The sequence below is a fragment of the Ictalurus furcatus genome, chromosome 9 (assembly GCF_023375685.1).
Source record: "Ictalurus furcatus strain D&B chromosome 9, Billie_1.0, whole genome shotgun sequence".
NCBI classification, from domain to species: domain Eukaryota; kingdom Metazoa; phylum Chordata; class Actinopteri; order Siluriformes; family Ictaluridae; genus Ictalurus; species Ictalurus furcatus.
The window spans coordinates 4,042,753-4,063,640 of NC_071263.1; the positions used below are offsets into that span (position 1 = coordinate 4,042,753).

The 20,888-nt window shown below is 41.0% G+C and overlaps 3 protein-coding genes across 3 annotated transcripts; 1 reads left to right on the plus strand and 2 right to left on the minus strand.

Moving 5' to 3' along the window:
- Window positions 1–145: 145 nt before the first annotated feature.
- LOC128612548 (F-box only protein 33) lies at window positions 146–11,203 on the minus strand. Its single transcript, XM_053632846.1, has 4 exons — window positions 10,469–11,203; window positions 8,214–8,324; window positions 6,864–7,531; window positions 146–6,340 (listed from the first exon to the last, which is right to left on the minus strand). The coding sequence occupies exons 1-4, from the start codon at window positions 10,894–10,896 to the stop codon at window positions 6,069–6,071; spliced, it is 1,479 nt and encodes a 492-aa protein (XP_053488821.1). The 5' UTR covers window positions 10,897–11,203; the 3' UTR covers window positions 146–6,068.
- A 953-nt stretch (window positions 11,204–12,156) lies between these two features.
- On the plus strand, window positions 12,157–16,277 carry fam177a1 (family with sequence similarity 177 member A1). The gene is made up of 5 exons (XM_053633089.1): window positions 12,157–12,288; window positions 13,728–13,913; window positions 13,994–14,060; window positions 14,696–14,793; window positions 14,877–16,277. The coding sequence occupies exons 1-5, from the start codon at window positions 12,220–12,222 to the stop codon at window positions 15,036–15,038; spliced, it is 582 nt and encodes a 193-aa protein (XP_053489064.1). The 5' UTR covers window positions 12,157–12,219; the 3' UTR covers window positions 15,039–16,277.
- Window positions 15,888–20,862, minus strand: ppp2r3c (protein phosphatase 2, regulatory subunit B'', gamma). The gene is made up of 13 exons (XM_053633087.1): window positions 20,684–20,862; window positions 20,012–20,136; window positions 19,431–19,535; window positions 19,150–19,262; window positions 18,968–19,065; window positions 18,723–18,793; window positions 18,398–18,530; window positions 17,928–17,983; window positions 17,760–17,835; window positions 17,527–17,663; window positions 17,235–17,372; window positions 16,984–17,043; window positions 15,888–16,795 (listed from the first exon to the last, which is right to left on the minus strand). Exons 1-13 carry the CDS (start codon window positions 20,748–20,750, stop codon window positions 16,607–16,609), a joined length of 1,368 nt encoding a protein of 455 aa, XP_053489062.1. The 5' UTR covers window positions 20,751–20,862; the 3' UTR covers window positions 15,888–16,606.
- Between the last annotated feature and the right edge of the window lie 26 nt (window positions 20,863–20,888).

Consider the following 20,888-nt stretch of genomic DNA (forward strand, 5'->3'; position numbering starts at 1 on the left):
CTCTCCTTAGTTACCCTGAGGCCCCCAAACCATAGATCCCTTAGGCACAGAAACCCCACACCATAGAGGTATCTCTAACTTACACAAGTATACAGGATTTTTCTATCTCAGTACACACTTATAGTAAATATATAGTATATAGTATAATTAGAATATACTCTATAGCTTTTAATAAAATAAAAAAAGTAATAATAAACTATATATTTCGATTATGATTTTTTAATATACTCTATAATGAATGCCAATCAGCTGCAAATTACCATGCCTTCATGGCACAAGTGATTTACATTTAGCCACACCCACAAACCTCCATAAAAGGAAAGCTCACAGAGAGCTGAAAACAACATGACAACTAAACGGCCGATATTATATATGGATTTTGTTCTGGAATCGCTTTATTTCAAGTGATTAGTATGAAACGAATTACAAAATGCTCATTATATTGTTGTGTAATTGAAATAAATGATTTAAACTTTAAACTATAAAGTTTAATGTATGCGTAACCTGTATATAAAAATGACAGTAGCCTGTCCACAGTTACACAGTTTAAAGTCGGTCATGTTGTGGCTCATGAAACTGTTACTACTGCATTTACTCCATTATTCTGGAGTTAATTTAGCAGTTGTGTCATGATGGACTTTAAACAATTTCACCAAAACCAGGTCCTTCTAGTAAATTCTTTCCGCTCGGCGGCCATCTTGGCGACGCTCGCGAGCAGTCATTAAAAACCAGGCTCATATCTATTTAAATACGGCGGCAGGTGTACATCATAAACTGATCCACAAGACGACGTTTCTAACACGGAACTGAAATGGCTGTTAAAATCTGACAGAAACGGGTGGCCTTGCACCGCAATAACGCCCCAAAAAACGTATTTTAAAGAATGGTTTTGCTACTACGCATGCGCGTTTTTCACTCACTAACGGAGCAAGGCGCTATATCTTCGTATAGGCGCGCGCGTCAAGGTAAAAAATATGATAGGTCAATGTTGTCAGCGGACGTCTTTTCCAGCTCTGCGATTGGCTCTTTTTTCCCCCAAGGGGCGGGACTTATGTAATTTAGTTCATTCACCAAACACAGGTGTAGATGATTCATTTTAAAATCTTTAAAGTGATTATAAACTGTAAATAAATCAAAGTGTTGTTCCTACATGGTTGTGAAATAAACCAGTGTATGTGAAAACTATGGTGTTTAAATGTTTGAGAAATGTTAGTTTGAAGAACATACTGAAAACTCTTTCAGGAATTTACCATATTGTTACGTGTCAAAAGGTTAATGTTCATATCAAAATATCAAATCTAAAAAAAAAAAAAAAATGTAAAAAATTTTTTTTAAAAATTAAAAAAATACAGAGGCAGGTTTCTTTTTTAATCACTTTTATTTACCGATTAAAAGAAATTGCATTCATTCCACATTGATTCAAATCAACAATCATGCTGGTTTTCTCCAACACGTCTGTTACGGTTTGTTTGGATCGTAGGTTTTTTCCTTCGTTTTTACGGTGAAACAGATCTCAGATCTCTTTCTGTATACGATTAAAATCCCTCACTGCCTGGCATGTTCACCCCGTGTGCCAGAGGACTTCCTGTTTGGAGATGTACATATAAAATCCAATGCTATGTGCTCACTGGAGACAAAAGAGCAGACACAACACACCTGCCCAAATATTACACTTCTTTAAGATGGTAAAACCAGTTTTTCTTACATTATTTTTTTGTTGCAAAAACAAAAACGACGCTTATAAACGTTCTCCATGTTCATAAACAGAACCCGGACACACAGATTTATATTAGATGCGGCATTGAGGTACATATTGTGAAATATATATTTATATATACATACACACACATACCCATGAGGCGTGTGTCGAATAGCGTTATATCGCAATACTCAAAATGAGAGATAAAATTTTGAAATGTCCTCACCGTGCCAATGTTTCTCAGTTGACAAGAGCAGAGTTTACTGATCAACCAATCGCACACTTTTGCATTTCTTTGACGTAGTGCTTTAGCATAATTTACAGACTGCAATTACACAATATGACAGTTCACCTAACACAAGCTAGGTAATTTAGCTCATAGTTATTAGCTTTCTAGAGGAAAAGAAAAAAGAAAAAAAAAGTCTACTGGTTTCTACACAATAAACAGCCTAATTAACATTAGCTAACTTGCTAGACAGCGCATATACCAGTTTTATATTACAATAAAAATAGTTTATGTAAATTTTAGCTAGCTATGCAATATCTGAGCTCTACTGCAACAGAGATGACAGTAACACTAGCTAACAATGCTATAAATTATTGTACTGCGCCATAAAGTAAGCTCTGTCTTACTTTTTACGCTGAGGAAACGAAAACAAAAGCTAGCGATCTAACATGACCACGTCTGTGATTGGATGATCAAATTGAACTGAAGCTCCGCCCCTAACGTTAACACTTAAGACTGGCATAAAAGTTGCTTCTGGTTTCATATTTTTGATCAAATGGGGAAAAAAGCGTGTTTCTTTGTAGATTAGTCAGAAATATTGCGATATAAAGTCTAAAACTGCACACGCCCGACACCTATCCGCGTGATTTTACCTCGCCGTGACGTTTATAAGCAGTGCAGTGCGGTCTTAGCACTGCACACGCCCCACTGATGGCCACTGCGTTATTGCAGACTATCCTGATTTTAAACAAATGCACAACATTCGTACCACGTATTAATAACTGGGGCCTGCTGGCCAGTCTCACAGAGACCACGTCTGAACCCACGGAACGGAGTCGGCTTCCGAAGAATCGAGATCTTAAAACAATAATAATAGTCATAATATTAATAAGAAGACGAAGAAGAAGAAGAATAAGGCCAAGTGTAATTGCGAGTGACGTTTCCGTTTAAGTGACAGAAAGAAAAATGGTTAAGAGCCACTGGATCGTCTGCATCGCACGGATCGTACGCATTTCCACTTGCATAGTTTGTTTTGATGTGGTTGAAATGTTAAACCAGCCGAGAGCCGTTACAGAGGGTTCCTCCCCCCCATCCCTAATCGTTCTATATCGTTCTTGTCTCACTGACTGGTGTGAGGTCACTACGCACCCAAGCACATGCGACTGAAATGAAAAAGATCCATTAACTGCTCTAGGAAGAAAACAAATCTCCTTTCCACGTAGCAAAAACGGAGGCACCGTTACTGTATATGTTAGATCCCAATCGCCTGCTGACTCTCGGATCCGAATCAGGAAAAAACAAACACAAATAAAAACAAAGGGAGGAAATAAAATTATTCAAAAAGAAAAAAAAAAAAAAAAAAAGAAGGAAGGTATCTGTATTTCATGCAGACATTTTGGCCGTGTTTTTTTTTTTTTTTTCGACTCCCCAGTGGAATGTTCCTTACACGTCTCATAGCAGCTTATAGCAGGTCTGATAGAAAGACCTCGGGTTAAAGTACATTCGCTCTTCACAGTGAAAACAGGTGCATTTATATACGAGAGATCTACTGGTGTTAACCCGGAATAATAACAACGCCACAGCACAGCTGCGGTACCCCAACACGCCGCAGTCGAAGCCCCGGAGCGGCGGGAAATAATCATTCGAGAACCGAGCCGAGGCGTCTCTCAGATCTTTGGCAGCCGACAAAATGAAATTCCAGTGACTCACTTTTTTCTTTTCCGTTTTTTTTTATTTTTTTTTTGCGTAGGTAGACGCCGATAAATCGATGCAACGATACATCGTGATACATTCTCCTCTCTGCATTTAATTTCAGCAGAGCTTACCCATCTGCTCATGACATCACCACCACGGAGATCTTCAAATTACAGACTCCATCCGATTAACATGAGGACGGCCGTCATGTCCTTTTTCGGGCTGAACGAGACGCACTTAAAAGAGTTTCTTAACGTGATATCGTGAGGATATCGTGAGCCGTGATGAATCGGCTCGGTTAAAGAGGCCTGAGCTGAACCTGCGCTTTTGCCCACACACACCCTGAGAACGGCTGTTTCCTGTTCACCGCTGAGAAAAAGTGGTTCGCTCCTCCTGCTCCGACACACACACACACACACACACACACACACACACACACACACACAAACACACCATAGATGCTTTAAATACGCTAGGTCAGTAACACGTTACACACGAACACAAGCGTGATAGCTAGTCTGGATTTAGGCACGGCACAGACGCCTTAGCGCGTTCAGCATTCTTCTCCCTCGGACTCGTATGACGACGACGAAAGAAAGAAGACGAGAAAAAAAAAAAGGAAAGAAAAAAAAATAAATGTACAAATATAGAACACTTCTCTAGGTTTTTGGTATGATACTAAAATAGAAAGGTAAACACGCACTAATCGGCATGCAGGGTTTTAAAACGGTTCCTCCTCACATGTTCTCATGCACACTCATCAAAGCGCAACTAAAACACACACACGCGCTTGATGCGGCTCACTGCGCGATTTGCCTTGTTTTGGCTGATATTCTGCCTTACACACTCGAGACACTGCGATCACTATAACAAAATATAAAAAAATGAGTTTTTCCTGCATGGCTTCTTCGTCTAGGTGTGTGCCGATAACCGATTATACGACGCATCATGATATTTCCATCACGCAATATCGTTATCGCTTAAACATTTTTGGCAGCACGATTCGTACGGACAGCCGTTTTTTTTTTCCTCAAACGTGTTGGCTTTGCGTCCACCTGAGCCGCCCGTGGAGAGCACGAGATCTGGTCAGCGCACGGTCAAACACGTCCATCTTCCACGTACGACGTCGGTCTAGACCTTTCGTTCCAAACTTTCAAAAAGTGCACCTTTTGGGAAGAGTTCAACGTCCACGTTTGAACACTAAACGCAAAGCAGGATGTTTTCCTGTTTCCCCCCATTTCCCTGTACGAGCTTTAAAATAGCGAAGAGAAAAAGCTCATAAAAATATATATATGTATATATAAAATTAAAAAAAAAAAACAACAGACAAACAGCGTGTGTAGACTGGAAGAGCTCAAACAACAAACAGCTCAGCCCAAAGAGGAAAAAGTATCGAGATCCTGAGATCCTGTGACCTGAGATCTCGGGAGGAGAATCAAATTAAAAACAAACCGACTAGAACGATTGAAAGTAACTGAAATCATCATCATCATCATCATCATCATCATCATCTCCGTTCTCCTACCTGAGACAGAGCAAGAGTCCCGATATTGTGCTAAAGGACTCTTCGTGAAGCGTCTATAATCGGAAACGCTCAGCCAAAGTGTACACTTCCAAAACAAAAACACACCACCACCTTCATCATCATCACTATCACCAAGAAATCTAACCAACAGGAAGTGATGAACAAAGTGGAAGGCTGCCAGGTTCCAGCCAATCATCTCTCAGCTTCTCGCGCTCAGCTGGAAGACTCGTCTCGCCTGATCGTGATGGAGCTGATAGTCTGAGGTAACTCCAGATTGAGATTTTAGGAACGAAGCAGTTAAGTAATAATAATAATAATAATAATAATAATAATAATAATAAAGCCCCTCTCTAGCATCCATTCATCAGCGAGCTACCAAACTTATAGGCGGCTATCCGTAAGCAGGATATATAGACCGATATAAATATATAAGCACTAATAATACTGGTTAAACACGGCACATACAGAGGAAATACAGAGGATTCATTCACACAGGAAATAAAAAGAAATAAAAAGATGTAACTGGCATATTACGTACAAATACAGAGCGTTAAGTCCCACTGCGAGGGAAAGAAAAGACAGAGAGAGAAGTGAGAACGTAAAAGCAGGAAAGGATTAAATAAAACTTGACACGTTCACTGCCTCATAGTGGAGGTGAGAGCAGCGGTACATACAGAAACAGAAGAGGGGGAAAAGAAGAAAAAAAAAAAGGGGAAGTGTAGCTCGTACATACACGTGCACGCTACACGAACGTGTGTGTGTGTGTGTGTGTGTGTGCGTGTGTGTGTGCGCGCGCGCATCTGTAAACGAGCACGTAGAAGAGTGTAAAGGACCTCGCAGTGGGTGTGATCAGCAGAACAAATAGACACACACTAGAAGAAGAGAAAAAAAAAAAAGAAGAAGAAGAGAAAGAGAGAGAGACTCTAGACGTTCTCGCTGAAGCTCTGCATCTCGCGGTGGAAGTGCAGCATGGGGTCGCTGATGATGGCGCTGTTCTCTGTGGCGATGGACGGGTGCCAGGCGCGGCCCAGACCCTGCGACACCTCCTTCACCAGCGTCTGCACCGGGTCGCCCGTAGAGAACAGGGCCTGGTCCGGGTCGAAGTCGATGCCCTCCTCCAAAACGTCCAGGACGCGCAGACTCGAGCCACGCAGCCGAGAGATGGCCACCAGGTTGTGAGACCACAGCGTGTAACCTGGTGAGGTTTAAACGGTGTAGGTTTTAATATTTTAGATATTTTTTTTTTCCTTGCAATAAACCATTCACAAAAACATACAGATACCTACTAAAACTGTTATTTATAATATTTCCCTACAAAGACTCCCGGTTCCTATTCCAAGCTTCTATTTATTTATTTATTTTTCCTTTCTTTCTTTCTCTTCCGAAGTTAATGAGAATTTAAAAAAAAACAAACAAACAAACAAAAAAAACAACAACAAGAAGAAACCGCAAAGAAGCGTGAACAACTCCGTCCTGATGTTGTCGGAAAACTTAAAAGTTTATTTAAAAAATAAATAAATAAACAGCACTACCTCAAACTCTGACACTGGAGACTCCTTCCAAGAATGTTGGAAATGAGTGTATAAATTCAGAGCTGCTGTTATAGGAAGTAAACCACCACCTATTGACCAATCAGAACCCAGAATTCGGCAGCACCGTGGGGTAATAAGTTCTACACATGAGGGGTAGTTGTGGAGAAACGAGAGGCGTGTACTCACCGTGGATGACAAGCACAGAGAGATGAACACAGCGCCACGCCAGCAGCACCAGTGGGTCCTCGTTTCGGTTTCCGCTGAGGTCGGGGAATCGTCCGTCGTCTCTCGTCAGGACGAAGTGCGTGAGCGTTTTGTGGTACTGGAGTGAGACGCGCTCGAGGAAGGTGTCTCTGAGCGGCGCGATGTAACTGTCCACGTGGATCCGCTCCAGAGGCAGGCTGGGCTTCAGGACCCTCTCCAGCACTTCGTCACACACATCCAGCGCCATCAGGAACACGCGCAGGTCTGCGTTTCGCCTCGTCAGAGCCGTCAGGTCCGAATCGGACGCGGTGCAGTCAAGAGAGTCGGCCTCCAGGGCGGTGCCGTTGAGCAGCAGAGATAAACGCAACAGCGGCGCTCGGTTGGGGTCGGCTAACAGCTGGCACATGGAGGAGGAAAAGCTGCAGTAGTCGATGGAGAGCGAGCGCAGGTTGGAGAGACGCTGCAGCTCTGAGGACAGCAGCAGGCTGGAGGTCTGGTGGTCCAGGAGACTCAGGTGATGCAGGGTCTCAGTACTCGGGTTGGACAGCGAGGACAGAGAGCGCGGGGTTAAAACGCCCGGCATGAAGGAGCAGGAGAGCCACTTCAACTGTCTCGTGTTCGACAGGAAGTCCTTAAAAAGCTGCTGCATCCTGAGAGAGAGAGAGAGAGAGAGAGGAAATTGTATCATTTTTGAATAATCATTAAGAATAAGGAGCTGAGGAAGTTCATGTTGACTCCCTGAAGCTCTTCTTCACAGCGTGTAGAATAAAAACTCTACACATTACAGCTTGGTTTCTTTTTCCTTTTTTAACTGGACATCAGCTGATACGAACTCTGCTGAATGTTTGATGTGAAATTCAACGCCAAGAGCACATCGTCGTTGCTACGTGATGTCATCAGTGTGCGCCACTCGCTCAAAGCTTAACCAGGCACTTCAGCAGGCTACATACGAAAACTAACGTCTAGAAGTCCTGCTTTTAATAAAATAAAGGTGACGCAGCGTTATCCGGTTCAACAAAATTATTATTATTTGGAAAATGGCATTTTGAAGGGAATTCTTTTTTTGTGTTTTTTTTTTTAAGAGGACATCTGGGTTCATTTTTCCACATTCAGGAGAAGACATGATTCAAAAAAATTAAATGATCACAAGTTCTGTTTTTGAGACAAATATATTACGTACTGTTGTGTTTGTCTACATCAGAAGAAACAGGATCCACGAGTTCTCTAATCACCCTGAGGAAACACTTCAGCTTCACTGTCTTTAGACTGTGTTGGGGGCTGGTGTTGGTGTGTTGGGGGCTGGTGTTGGTGTGTATCTCGAGGAGGACTTACTCTTTGATCTTCTTGCCTCCTCGGTCGACCTGGCTGAGGTAAGAGCCGTCCTGCTGAACCTCGTCCTGAAGAACGAAGGTGTCTCCGTACACACTGAGCTTCTGCAGGTTCCTGCACACAACCACAGGATATTACACTTTTACTACATCTCCTAGCATTACAACAGGACTGTGCCAAAATAGATGACGTCACGCTGAGCGTTAGAAACCTACTGATCCACACCCACACACACACACACACACACACACACACACACCATGGCCTTTTGTGTGAACGTACAGGAATAACACGGACTGCTGAGCGTGGCGGTGTGCAATAATGAAACACTGAGCTTTTCAGGAGCAGTAAAATCCAGAAACCTGGTTAAAGATCAGCTCCACAGCGTGCACACATCTGCTCTGAGCTTTAACACGTCACTCTGAGGAGACAGGACACGTCAGCTTTCTCCTCTGCTGCTGCTTCAGTCTCCACAACACTGTAGCAGCGCGTGCGTGCGTGCGTGCGTGTGTGTGTGTGTGTGGGGGAGATGGCATGCGTCTCCGAGTCAGATTACACGAGGAAGATCCTCTAATGATAGACCTGCGATTAAAGAGCATTATTACGTCCTGCTCACACCGTCAATCATCCGGAAATCAGCTCATGCAGATGAAAATACACAAACAACCCCTCGGTATAACAGTAGCAGGATACGGGAAGCTGGAATTCTCTCCGCAGGCCACGCCCCTTTTTACTCTCATGACAAGTATGCGACGTCACGTCACAGCTGCTATAATACGACAATCCTCTCCTCTTTTAAATCCCACGTTTCCTGTCTGTAGCCATGCGGCGAGGTCTCAGTCGTCCTGTCGGGGGATTTCGTCGAGCGTCGCAGCAGCAGCGTTCACGCGCTCAGACTTTAATCAGAGATTTCTCACACCGACACAAAGCCCCGGTTCTACCACCTCTAAATACAAAAACACCAAGAGGGTCATTCGGTCATAAACGATCACGACTGAAGAGAACGTTCCAGCAGCGGCGCAGACTGATGACATCATCAGGTGGTGAATGGTTAAACGGAATGCTGCTTCAGGAATGCTCAGATCCTACTTATTTAGGATTTAAAGAGTTAAGTCGGGCGTGTTAAACACCGAACTGTTTAACAGAACAAGATTAAACACTGAGCCACGCCTGGATCATCATCATCATCATGTTCAAGAACACAAGTCCATCATGTTCAGTTAATAACAGCAGCAGGTTATACTTTGCGCGAGATTATCTATTGAATCTTTTCTTTTTTTTAGCGCACCATAACCGTATATGTGATGATGACGATGATGATGTTTACACGCTATAAAGACACAAAGTTCTCCATTTACAGATAATTCACTTTAAGAACAGTCACTCGTTATAATCAGACAAACATGTGTCTCATAAAAACCAAAAGACTGGTGTTTAATCCACTTTAATCGCTCGGAGGTTAAATGAAGCAATCATCTTAAAGCGGCCGTATGGATCTTTTTCCCCTCAGTTCACTCAGACATGCTCCGTATTTATTTTCATTCTCTCATTCTACTGGATTTAAAATTAAAAATTATATATATAGACCAAAAAAAAAAAGAATTAAAACAGGGGATTCAAAATTATATAAACATTATAACACTTGGCATGTACTGACATTTAATTCTGCCGACTGTACCAACAAAATATTAATGAGTTATTATGAATACATGAACATATTTTAATTAGAAAAAGTATTGCTGAGGTCATACCTGTAAATAACACTGGGTCAAAATGATCCTTCTAATGTATTTATTTTATATAATTATAATTATTCTTTCACACCTGTTTCACATGCACATCCATTACTCCAAAGCAAATCATCATCATCATCATCATTATTAATAATAAATAATAATAATAATAATAATAATAATGATAATAATAATAATAATAATAATAATAATAATAATAATTAGTAGTAGTAGTAGTAATAGTAATAATAATAATGCTACTATTTACATGAAAATATATAATTATTTTTTATTAATATCAAGCGTGTCACTTCTGTAAATATATTTCTAAAATTAAAACCTATTATTAATTCGTTACTTTATTTATTAACTTATATTTATCTCTCCAATCTGCTATTTCTACACAATTAAAATATATATTATTTTATTATTGTTGCTATTAATATTCTCTTATTAATTCCTCAGAAAACAACTATTATTATTATTATTATTATTATTATTAATATTATTATTTCTTTGATGTACCTGTTGTTCCTCAGGTTGCTGAACACACACAGCGCGTGCTGCAGGTAGGTGAGCGTTGCGGTTCTCCAGCGCTCGTGACTCTGCGGTTCTTCTCCGCACGCGTCCAACGGGCCGAACTCCAGCTGCAGCTCGCGCACGAACGAGCCGAACCGTCGCATGAGGAACTGGAGCCTCGGGGTGTCCTCTTCCGGTCCGGATCCTGATCCCGATCCCGATCCTTGTCCTGGTCCTGATCCTGATCCGGTTCCGATCCCGGTACCGAAGCACAGTTTGAGCTCGCTCCACAGTGCGGGGTAAAACAGACACTCCCTCCAGCGCGTGCACACGGCCGAGGCCCGCAGCTTGTCCCGCTCCGACAGGAACGAGAAGATGTGAACGATTAGCTCGCTGGGTAACGCCGAGGCCCCGACGCTGCCGCGCAGAGCCATGGCGGGAGGACGAGGAGGGAAATAACCTACCGCTTCACTACAAACGAAAATAATAAAGATGGAGGAAACCGAACTCCTTATCTAACCGTTACACCGGAAGCGGCGGAGAGGAGAGAATTACCGCTACACAAAAATTCCCCCAACAACAACAAACTGCACCGAGCTGCTCAGCTATCAACACTACCGGGTACATACCATCTCTGTTCTTATAGGGGGGTGATCACACAGCGGCAGCTTCATGTTTTATACCTTCTCTCTTTTATAAATACACAACACCAAGATGCCCGTAATTCTTAAAAGATATAACATATCATTTTTTATGATAATAATGTATTATTTTTTTTCGTTGCTTGTTAAAGAAACCCCTTTCTTTGTAAACGGTATCGTCCGGAGTGGCGCTGTTTTTGCTATTCAACGATTGACCGCTAGAGGTCGCAAAACACTGTCAAGGACAAGTCTCATCAAATGTGTTTCAGAGTGTGAAAGCAGTTATATTTTATAGCTAGAGCATTTCCTCCTACTTGGGTCAATCCCAAATCATTCATACTGGATTCATATAAAGCGCACTAAACATGGTGTAAAAGTCTATAAAGAGAGAATGGAGCCAGGTTTCCATGTGCGCCGTGAAAATAACTCTCAACTCCAACGTGTATACACAGACTAAACACCTATTTGTACACTTACTCGTAATTTTAGGAGTTTTCAGTTATTTTCGAGGAATGTATCTCATTTCAAGCAGCCCCAGAAAGAGGAGCCATAATAAATAATATATTCTGAACCCAGAGTTTAAGCTTGGGATATTTGGTGTTATCCTGATTTATTTTAATCTTACGTGACATGTAGGAAATTATATATATGTGTGTGTGTGTGTGTGTGTGTGTGTGTGTATGTATGTATGTATGTATAAACAAACACCTAAAGCTGACAAGCAATAAATTCACTGTAGCTGATATATAAAAGCCACAAGGTCATATAAGTGTGTGTATAATTGCATGACTATCTCAAATGTTTAAATGTTTTAACAGCAGAAAGAGGAAATATTATTTCTTCTTTATTTATTTTTATTTTTTTTGTAAATTATACATAACTCTGTAATACGATATAATATAATAAAGCGGATAAAAAATAATTCTGGCCTTAACTCCATCGTACTTAAAGTGTTTGTTTTCGCCAACGATCAAAAGAGGGCGCTAGTGCTTTAAATTGGTGACTAAAATCCAACGAAGAAGAAAAAGATGGCGGAAGTTGCCGGTTGGAAAAACGGGTGGGGACACAATAATAAAGCGTCACATTGAGCATCAAAACAAAAAAGGAAAAAAGAAAATGGCGGAGCTGTCACTGTATCTTACAAACGCTAACGTGTCTCTGGGACAAACTATGGAACCTGAGAAAGTAGGTGGACTAGTTTAAATATAGTACTTACGTCTTAAAAGTCTTGTTAGCTTCCTTTAATACACAATTCGTGGGTTTGTTTGGTAAAGTAAAAGTTATCCGTCCCGTTAGCTGTTGCTAAGGAAGTTAGCCGTGTTTTATTACTGACTCACACGCCTTTAATTATCTCTGTTATTAAATGTTTACTGTAAAGCCCGTGATTCTTAATTCTTCAGGTTCTGTGAGGTTTATATCTTTATGTATTTCCAAAACGCAAATATATTTAGTTTGGAATTATATCTTTATTTCCTCATATAAACACATCTGCTTGTAATAATAATAATAATAATAATAATAATAATAATAAACTTGTATTCATCTCGTTGCAGTGAAACAGGTCGCGTTTCTGTTTGTCATCGTGTTGAAGTCAACTGTTTTCTTTTCTTTGTGTAAATACAGAATGTAAACACTATAAACCGGTTTATAAACGAGTCCTGAGGTGTAATGATTTATAAATGTTTCTGTAAAACCCTTTTAGTTGTAGAAATATTAACACAAAATTTTCCATAGTGTTTGTCTAGACTCAGACAACACACACACACACACACACACACACACACACACACACTGTTCATGAAGCATCTGATATCATTTATATTGTGTACACTTTTCTGGCCACAAGATTCCGGATCCTGGAAGAACGGCTTTTCAGAAAGGCTGTTCTCTGCGCACCGCCGTGTGCTGGTTTCCAGCGAGTAAACAAACTGTTAACGAGAGGAAACACTTTCACAGATTCACGTCTTTTAAAAGTTCTTAGAGTTTAGTTCGTAGCGGTCAGCGGAGAGGAAATATAATCTCTCTTGTTTACTGGCATGCTGCGGGTGCGAACGCTCGCATGTCGTGGCAGCCGGAAGTCTTCTTTCCGTGGATGCAGTCGGTTCTTGATCGCGTTCGTTGACATGACGTAGCGGATGAGGTTTGAGAGACTTGAGCGTCGTGATTAAAAGGGAAAAAGAGGGATCTGTACTAGAAAGGGTTCCCAGATAACGTCGCACAAGAAGTCGTGACTTACGACGGATAAAATGTACGTTTAACTTGACGGTTTTTCTTTCGATTTTGTCCCGTCTTAAACCGAATAGATTATTTTGAACAGATTCCGATGGTTTTAGCATCACCTCACGTTTCCTGTCCCCGTGATAAACGTCTGAGTTCCTGACTTCTAGGAGCTAAGGAGTCGAGCTAAAGAAGTTCCTTAAACTGTAACATTCATAAAAACATTCTAAGTTAAAAATGAAAACATTATCTCATTTTGTCATTATTTCACCATCGCATATTCCTGACTCCTGAAGAGAGAGAGAGGAAAAAAAGAAGTGTTTCGTTATAATAATAGAGAATTTGTGCTGGAGCTTTGAAATCATAATAAATATGAATCTCTCAATGTGATGATGATGATGTTCCAGAGCTCCAGTGTGGTGAAGGACTTTGAGAGCGTGGAGCTCGGCGACACAGCGAAGAAGCAGAAGGTCCCACGCAGAACCATTTACTTTGCCAGCGGTGAGACGATGGAGGAGTTCAGCACAGACGAGGAGGATGAGGAAGATGAAGAGAAGCGGCGCAAACAGACCGTCATGAGCACCATCGATCCGGTGTGTGTGTGTGAGAGAGAATCATCTCAATAAGTTTCCTAACTAAGATCCATTGGCTCACCGTGTCTTTGTATTTCTAGTCGAAATTGTCGTGGGGTCCGTATTTCTGGTTCCACATGTGGAGAGTGGCCACGAACACCATCTCAGGTAACAACACTTCTCACTGCGGAGGCTGGAAAACTCCACCGCTTTCTGGATAGAACATTTACATGCACATATAATACCTAAACATATATACAGAATTTTGTATTTTATGTCGTTCTCCGGTACTTCAGTCGATCGGAACCGAGAAATAAATTCAAGACTGTGATTTTAATATTTCTGTAATTCAACCGAATATGAAAAGCTCTGATTTTATCGTGGAAGGTTATGGAGTCACAGCTTCCGAGACATCAGTAGCACGTATCACGAGCATGATTAACAAATGATGTATCGCCCGGGCTCGGTGTGTAAGACGAGAGGTAGCGTTTTCTGTCTAAAGCGTACGTAAATATTAGGGTAAAAAAAAAAAAGTGCACAATAAAGGAGAAATAAAGTTTTAAACAATAATGCATTGCAAAAAAACAACAAAAAAAAACAGAACTGATCTCGGAGTCAGAATGAACCTTGAACTGCCTGGATTTATTTTTCTCCATTCTATAATTTGCACAGATTTTATAAATGTGATTCCAGACGTGAGTTTGCTTTATTGCTATGACGACCACATCATGTCACAACCCACATTTCAGGTGTAACGTTTGACTGTGTGTGTGATGATGATGCTGATTGTTTCTTGGTTTCAGTGTGTGATTATCTGGGAGAGAAAATGGCGTCACTGTTGGGCATCACCACGCCCAAGTATCAGTACGCAATCGATGAGTACTACAGGATAAAGAAAGAGGTAGTGTGTGTATACATTTAGACAGATCTTCCGACAGTTTAGAAATCACTTTGGCCTGATTGACCTCTGTGTTGCGTCCTCAGGAGGAAGAGGCTGATGAGGAAGATCGTCTTTCTGAAGAAGCCCAGCGGCGTTTCGACAATCAGCACCGTGACAAAGAACAGAATCCAACCATGGAGCAGCCTGAAGGAGCGAGTTCCTTCGTCAACATGAGCTTCGAAGTGGAGCAGGAGTCATCATCATGATCGAGTGCCTTTTCTCTACATTACTCTCTCTCTCTCTCTCTCTCTCTCTCTCTCTCTCTCTCTCGCTGTAGGACTGAGTGACATCACTGACTCATTTCTTTAAATAATACTATATGTAACCAAGGAAACTCCTTAAATATTCATTTCTACAACTCTGTGTAAATGTATGTGTGTGTATGGACACGTATACGATAAGTGCATTAATACCTGAAAAACCCAAGTGTTGTGATTTTACACTTATGTTTAGAGGCGTGAGACACGATACACAATCTTCAGCGCATAATTATATTATACAAAACAAAACCGATCCGTTCACTGCCGACCCGATCCGGTTCAGTTCAGCCAACTTGAACTTTTCCGACATCTTCAGGACGGAGGAGTTTACGCTTCTTTGCGGTTTCTCGGTAACGTGCGTAACAAGCCGCGCGTTTATTCTTTTCCGTCTTGTTAACTTGAACAGAGAGAATAAAGAGAGGGCTGGTGAGGGAAGGAGTGTTTAGAGCTGCTGTAACGTAAGTGAGAACAGGAACTGACTGCTTTAACGGACGTTCCACGACATTCAATGTAACTATAAAAAATAAAGAAAAATTCTATTTAATTATTTTTTTATTTATAAACAACATTTCTTTCATGCAGGATACATTCCTGAGTTGGTAAACAAATTTTTTTCATTCTAATTATTGTCCCATACGAGAGAATAATCTGTCTGATCTCACACATGAACTTGATTTGATTTGGACACTGTTTATAAAGACTGAAAAGTGGAGTTTAATGTGAGTTTGATGTCGCTATCGTGTGATAAAGTGAAATACTGTGATGTAATAATGACCAGGTTAGACAATTATCATACATGGTTCTGCTCTTAAGGTTTATTTGCAAAAAAAAAAAAAAAACCCCAGATAAAACAATTCAGCCTTAATAGAAACTTCTAGAAGAACTCCTCAAGACCGGGAGCAAAATAACCATTTGTGTGAACCATTTCTAAATCATCACTACACCAGGGAATTATTTATATTTTTTTCTCATTAATAATTGACGAATTCATTTCACTCGTGTGTGTGTGTGTGGGGGGGGGGGGGTGTTTTCAGGATGTAAAACTGAGATGCTTTAAAAAAAACTGTATAATTTATTTATGTACAGTTCCTTTAAATGCTCTTTAACTTTTTAATATAATTTAGCTTGTTTAAAAAAAAATGTACATAATGATGTGACTTTCTTTAATAAACTCTTGAACCGTCATCTTGTGTAATAAATGTTTAAATTAAAAATGTGCTAAACTGAACTGTATATATCTTCTACCAGAATTATTAGCACCCTTAGTTACTAAAGATGGGTAAATATATATAAATATAATAGTTATACAGGTTTTTTTTCCCCCTAGAATAAATGTATTTCAATTAAAAGGTTTAGAGTTTTCCTCATATTGCCAGTCCCTAGCTAATTAACCACAACCCATCAGTACCAAGGGTGCCAATAATTCCAGCACTGACACTAATATTGGTTAAACCTACACACCCAGACTGCATCTAGGCATCTCCGGGTTTTGGTTTGCGCAGGGTTTGACGTGGTCACGTGTCGTCCATGTCGGCGGAGCTGCTCTCGTCGGTGGTGACCAGCACCTCTCGGTTCTCGTAGGTCCAGAAGCCGTTGAGGTCGATGAGGATGCTGGTGACCGTGTCGCCCTGACCACTGTTCACCAGATCCTGCAGCGTGAGCTTATACGGGTCTCTGGGCTTCACCATGTCGAAGATCTCGTCCTGTACAAGCACGCACACGCACGCACACACACACACATCTCAGGCATTAACACAGGCTGCAGCAGTACTGTGTAACACACACACACTCTCTGTACACTTAATTTCCATTTAAGTTATCCTTTACGTTACTTTATCAGCTCAAGAGAAACTGGTTAGATGATCAAACAATGAGGTCAAAGGTCACATACCTTGACATCCTGAAAAGACACGGGCTCCTGTCCATGGATTTTCATCTGCTCCTGAATGGCCTACACACACACACACACAGTCATGACCCACAGTTACATTACAGTGCTATAACAACTTCCACTAAGAACCCTTCTTCTAACAAACCCTAGCGTTTGGGACACAGCCTTAGAGCTGAAGTGTGTTAGAGTGAAATAAAGAAGAGAGCAGAGTGTGTTTCCTCTCGGTAAATAAACTCAAATCTCGTTCTGACCCTGAAGAAGTAGTTGAGAGTGAAGACGTTGAGGTAGCCCTTGTTCTCCATGTCCAGCAGCTTGAAGATGTACTGCAGAGCTGCCGGTTCCTTTCTGTTCTCCAGAGCCAGGACAAAGTCCAGGTACGTCTTATAGTCCTGAAACACACACACACACAATATCACTTTAAACACACGATGAAAATAAAAATTATTCACTAACACACAGTAAATATTGTGCAAATATTGTTCAAAGGAACCCAAGAGGTGTGATATTGAATGTGTGTGTGTGTGTGTGTGTGTGTGTGTCTACCATTTCCCCGTCGTAGGTGAGACACTCCTGATAAACACGGTCCAGGAAAACGCTGGTTAAGGTTCCCGTGCCGTAACGAGACAGTTCCTCTTTACTCAGCATCCCGTTATGATCCTTATCCAGGTTCAGGTACTGACCTACACACACATACCATTAAACACAATTTTAAAAAAAAACAAAAACTAAACCGTGTCAGGATAATTATTATAAAAGTATGAATATTATTTTTTTACCATAAACCCGGAGTGCAGATGGAGCCGAGAACCAGTTGGACTCCTGACTCTCTTTGGAAAGTTCCTCGTCTCTGAGCTGCAGATGAACGCACACGGATCGTGATAAAATTCATAACGTTTAACACGTGCGCTCAGAGCTTCTGTCTTCACGAATAAAATCTTCATTACCTCAAGCAGATCGTCCAGAAAACTGCAAGCCAGGATGTCCTGAATTTTAATTTTACCTGAAAAACAGAATAAGATTTTATAACAGGTTCTGTGTATTTCGGGATAAACAGGGAAACTCTCACTGTAACAGATTAATGTGTTTTTTAATCGATAAGATCCCATAATAACGTGTGTTCATTTGCTTGCGCAAGAGGGTCAATCGTACACGAAAGAAGTGGGCGTGTCCTGGGTGACTTCATCACACGTAACGTATACGTAGACACATACATATGTGAACAAGGTTTTTGCGTGTGTCTAGTACCTCGCAGGATTGATAAAGCACACTGAACATGAGAAATTCATTTTCATCGACTCCGCCCACTATTTTACACTTTTTAAAAAAAAAAAAAAAGGTGATTTAAAAATAAATCAGCCCTAAACAGTAAGGCGTGAACGAGAGACTGGATTGACGCTGAGGCAGATGGACGAACCTGTACGCAGAGGGTCGAGGAAGAAGAAGAACTTGCGTACGGCAGTACAGACGTAAAAAGAGTAGAAGGACTTCTCTAAGCCATCCAGCTGAGGCAGAGTGGGGATCAGCTCCAGGATGTAGTTCTCCAAATCCTAAACACAAACAGAACAATAACACGAGCTGCCGTTATGCGGCGTGGGTTCACAAACACACCTCGCACTTATGTGGCTATTCGTTAGCCAATAGGAAGCAGACGGAGGCGGGGCTTGGGTCGTTCACAACGAGGTTTGTAGAGATCCGCAGCTCTGTAGGGATACGCGCTGTAAACGTGTGAGGATACTCACAGACTCGCGTAGAAATCCCTGTCCCGCGACGTCATACAGACTCAGACCGATCCTCGTCTGGTGAAGCCACACTGACCACAAAACAGCACAGGAGAGGAGGAGAGAGGACAGATATTAAACTCTATTCACATTACGCTATGCCTTGAAGCTTCATGTTTGTGTGTACAGGTCAATGAGGTCTCACACACACACACACAAACACACACATTCCCTGACTGCAGATTTGACAGTGTATAATCCTTCACCTTTTCTCATGACGTAATTGAAGAACTGCATGATGGAGATGCGTCCGTACGGGTCGTTATGAAGCAGCTTGGCGTACACTCTGGCGGTGAAGAAGAGTCTGAGGAAGAGGAACGGAGTCTTATTATTATTAATATCAAACACACCGGACATCACGGCTCCATCATTTCCTCTGTCCACATACTTGCACTTTTCTCCTGCTTTCTCTCCGACCTTCAGGAAGCTCTCGTAGCTGATCATGGCTTCGTCACCGCTCGTAGGAGGCACTTGATGTTTATCCAGGAGAAACCACAGGTTCTGTGAGGCAAAAGTACACACGGACATTAAACGGAGCATAGCAGGACATAACAAAAAAACACTTACTGCAAAGCTGTTAGAAGTGCTCATGCTGAAACAAGCGCATCCCAAGAGGAGCACGGTTTAAAGAAGACATCGGGAGAAAACAGGAACGGAACACTTCCTGACCTGTAACTCTTCATTGTCAAGGAGCTCTCGGCTTTTTCTCTGCAGAAACACGGCTCTCGACTCCTCTCGCAGCTTCTGCAGCAGCACCTCGTCCTCCGCAGGAAGCTGTCGACACATACTGACAATTAACGTGCGTCGACAATAGAAAATAGAGAAAATTGAATATACAAAAACGTACTAGAAATTCTAAAAAAGAATTATTCAAAATAATGAAGGAAACTTTAAATCCATTGCAAAATAACCAAGATATGCAAGATAAAATAGTAATAAATTGGGTAAAGCAGAGAATTGTAGCTCAGAGGGGGGAAAAAACACAAATTACATGTTAAACATTTCTCAAAATGTTAAAAGATAAAACAAATGTAAAACTAGGGGGAAAAAAAACTAAAGTAAATGTTTTAAGCTGATTTTTCTGAAGATGCTGCTCTGTCTCTCTCTCTTTCTAACATCCATCCATCTTCTGTACGGCTTCCTACACAGGGTCGCGGTAAGCCAGGAGCCTGTCCCAGGCCCAAATACAACACGATCACCATCAGGATCATATTAAACTCCAGTGTTACTGGACGGAAGAGGACGCTCACTCTGTAGTAGAAGCGTGGGATGTGTTTAAATGTCCCGTCTTTACTCCCTCCTCCCTTCCATTCCGTATAATATTTAGTGAAGAGCTCCGTCTCCTCGGCTTTCTTCTCTTCTTCACTCCTGCCGTCTGTAAGACAAACAAAAAAAGACTTCCGATTTCAAATGTCTTGTCCTCTGTGAAGTTTATAAAGCGTGTAACTCCTGGATATCGCATTAGCTTCTTATACATGTTACCTGTAGATCTGACATAATTATTATCCATCTACATTTATTCCAGCTCTGCCCATTTAAAGAGATATACCAATTTGTTCCTATTAACAAATAGGTTGTTTTTTTTAAAAAAATTGTAGGTGATTTCCATGTACTTAGAAGCCATATTTTTTTTAATGGAAAGCCAAATATAAGTTTATTTCAGTCAGAAAAGCCCTAGACTTTTTAAAAAAAAAAAAAAAAAAAAAAAAGTATTAAAACCTTGAACCAGTAATTTTACATTCAGCAGTTTGCTGATAATTTAGTTGTTTATTTGTGTATTTATACATATAATACATATACACTATGTATTTAATAAGATTTGGCCTGTTGGTAAGTGTTAGCTCGATGATGATGATGATGATAATTGAATGACTCGAAACTATGTTAGCAAACTAGCTTATTAAATAAATAAGATATCACACCAGGTTTAACCGAGGCCAGTCTTCTTTTCAAAATATCTTTCCAGTGTGCACTTTTGTCGCTTGTCATATCTGCAAGTTTTCTAGTTTATAAAAATAAAAAAAAGACTCCGATAATAAACAGAAGGTGTACTTTTCCCTTAAATAAACATTCATACGGTTAACCGACTGTTTACGTTTCCGCGTCGGTCGCATAATAATGACGTAA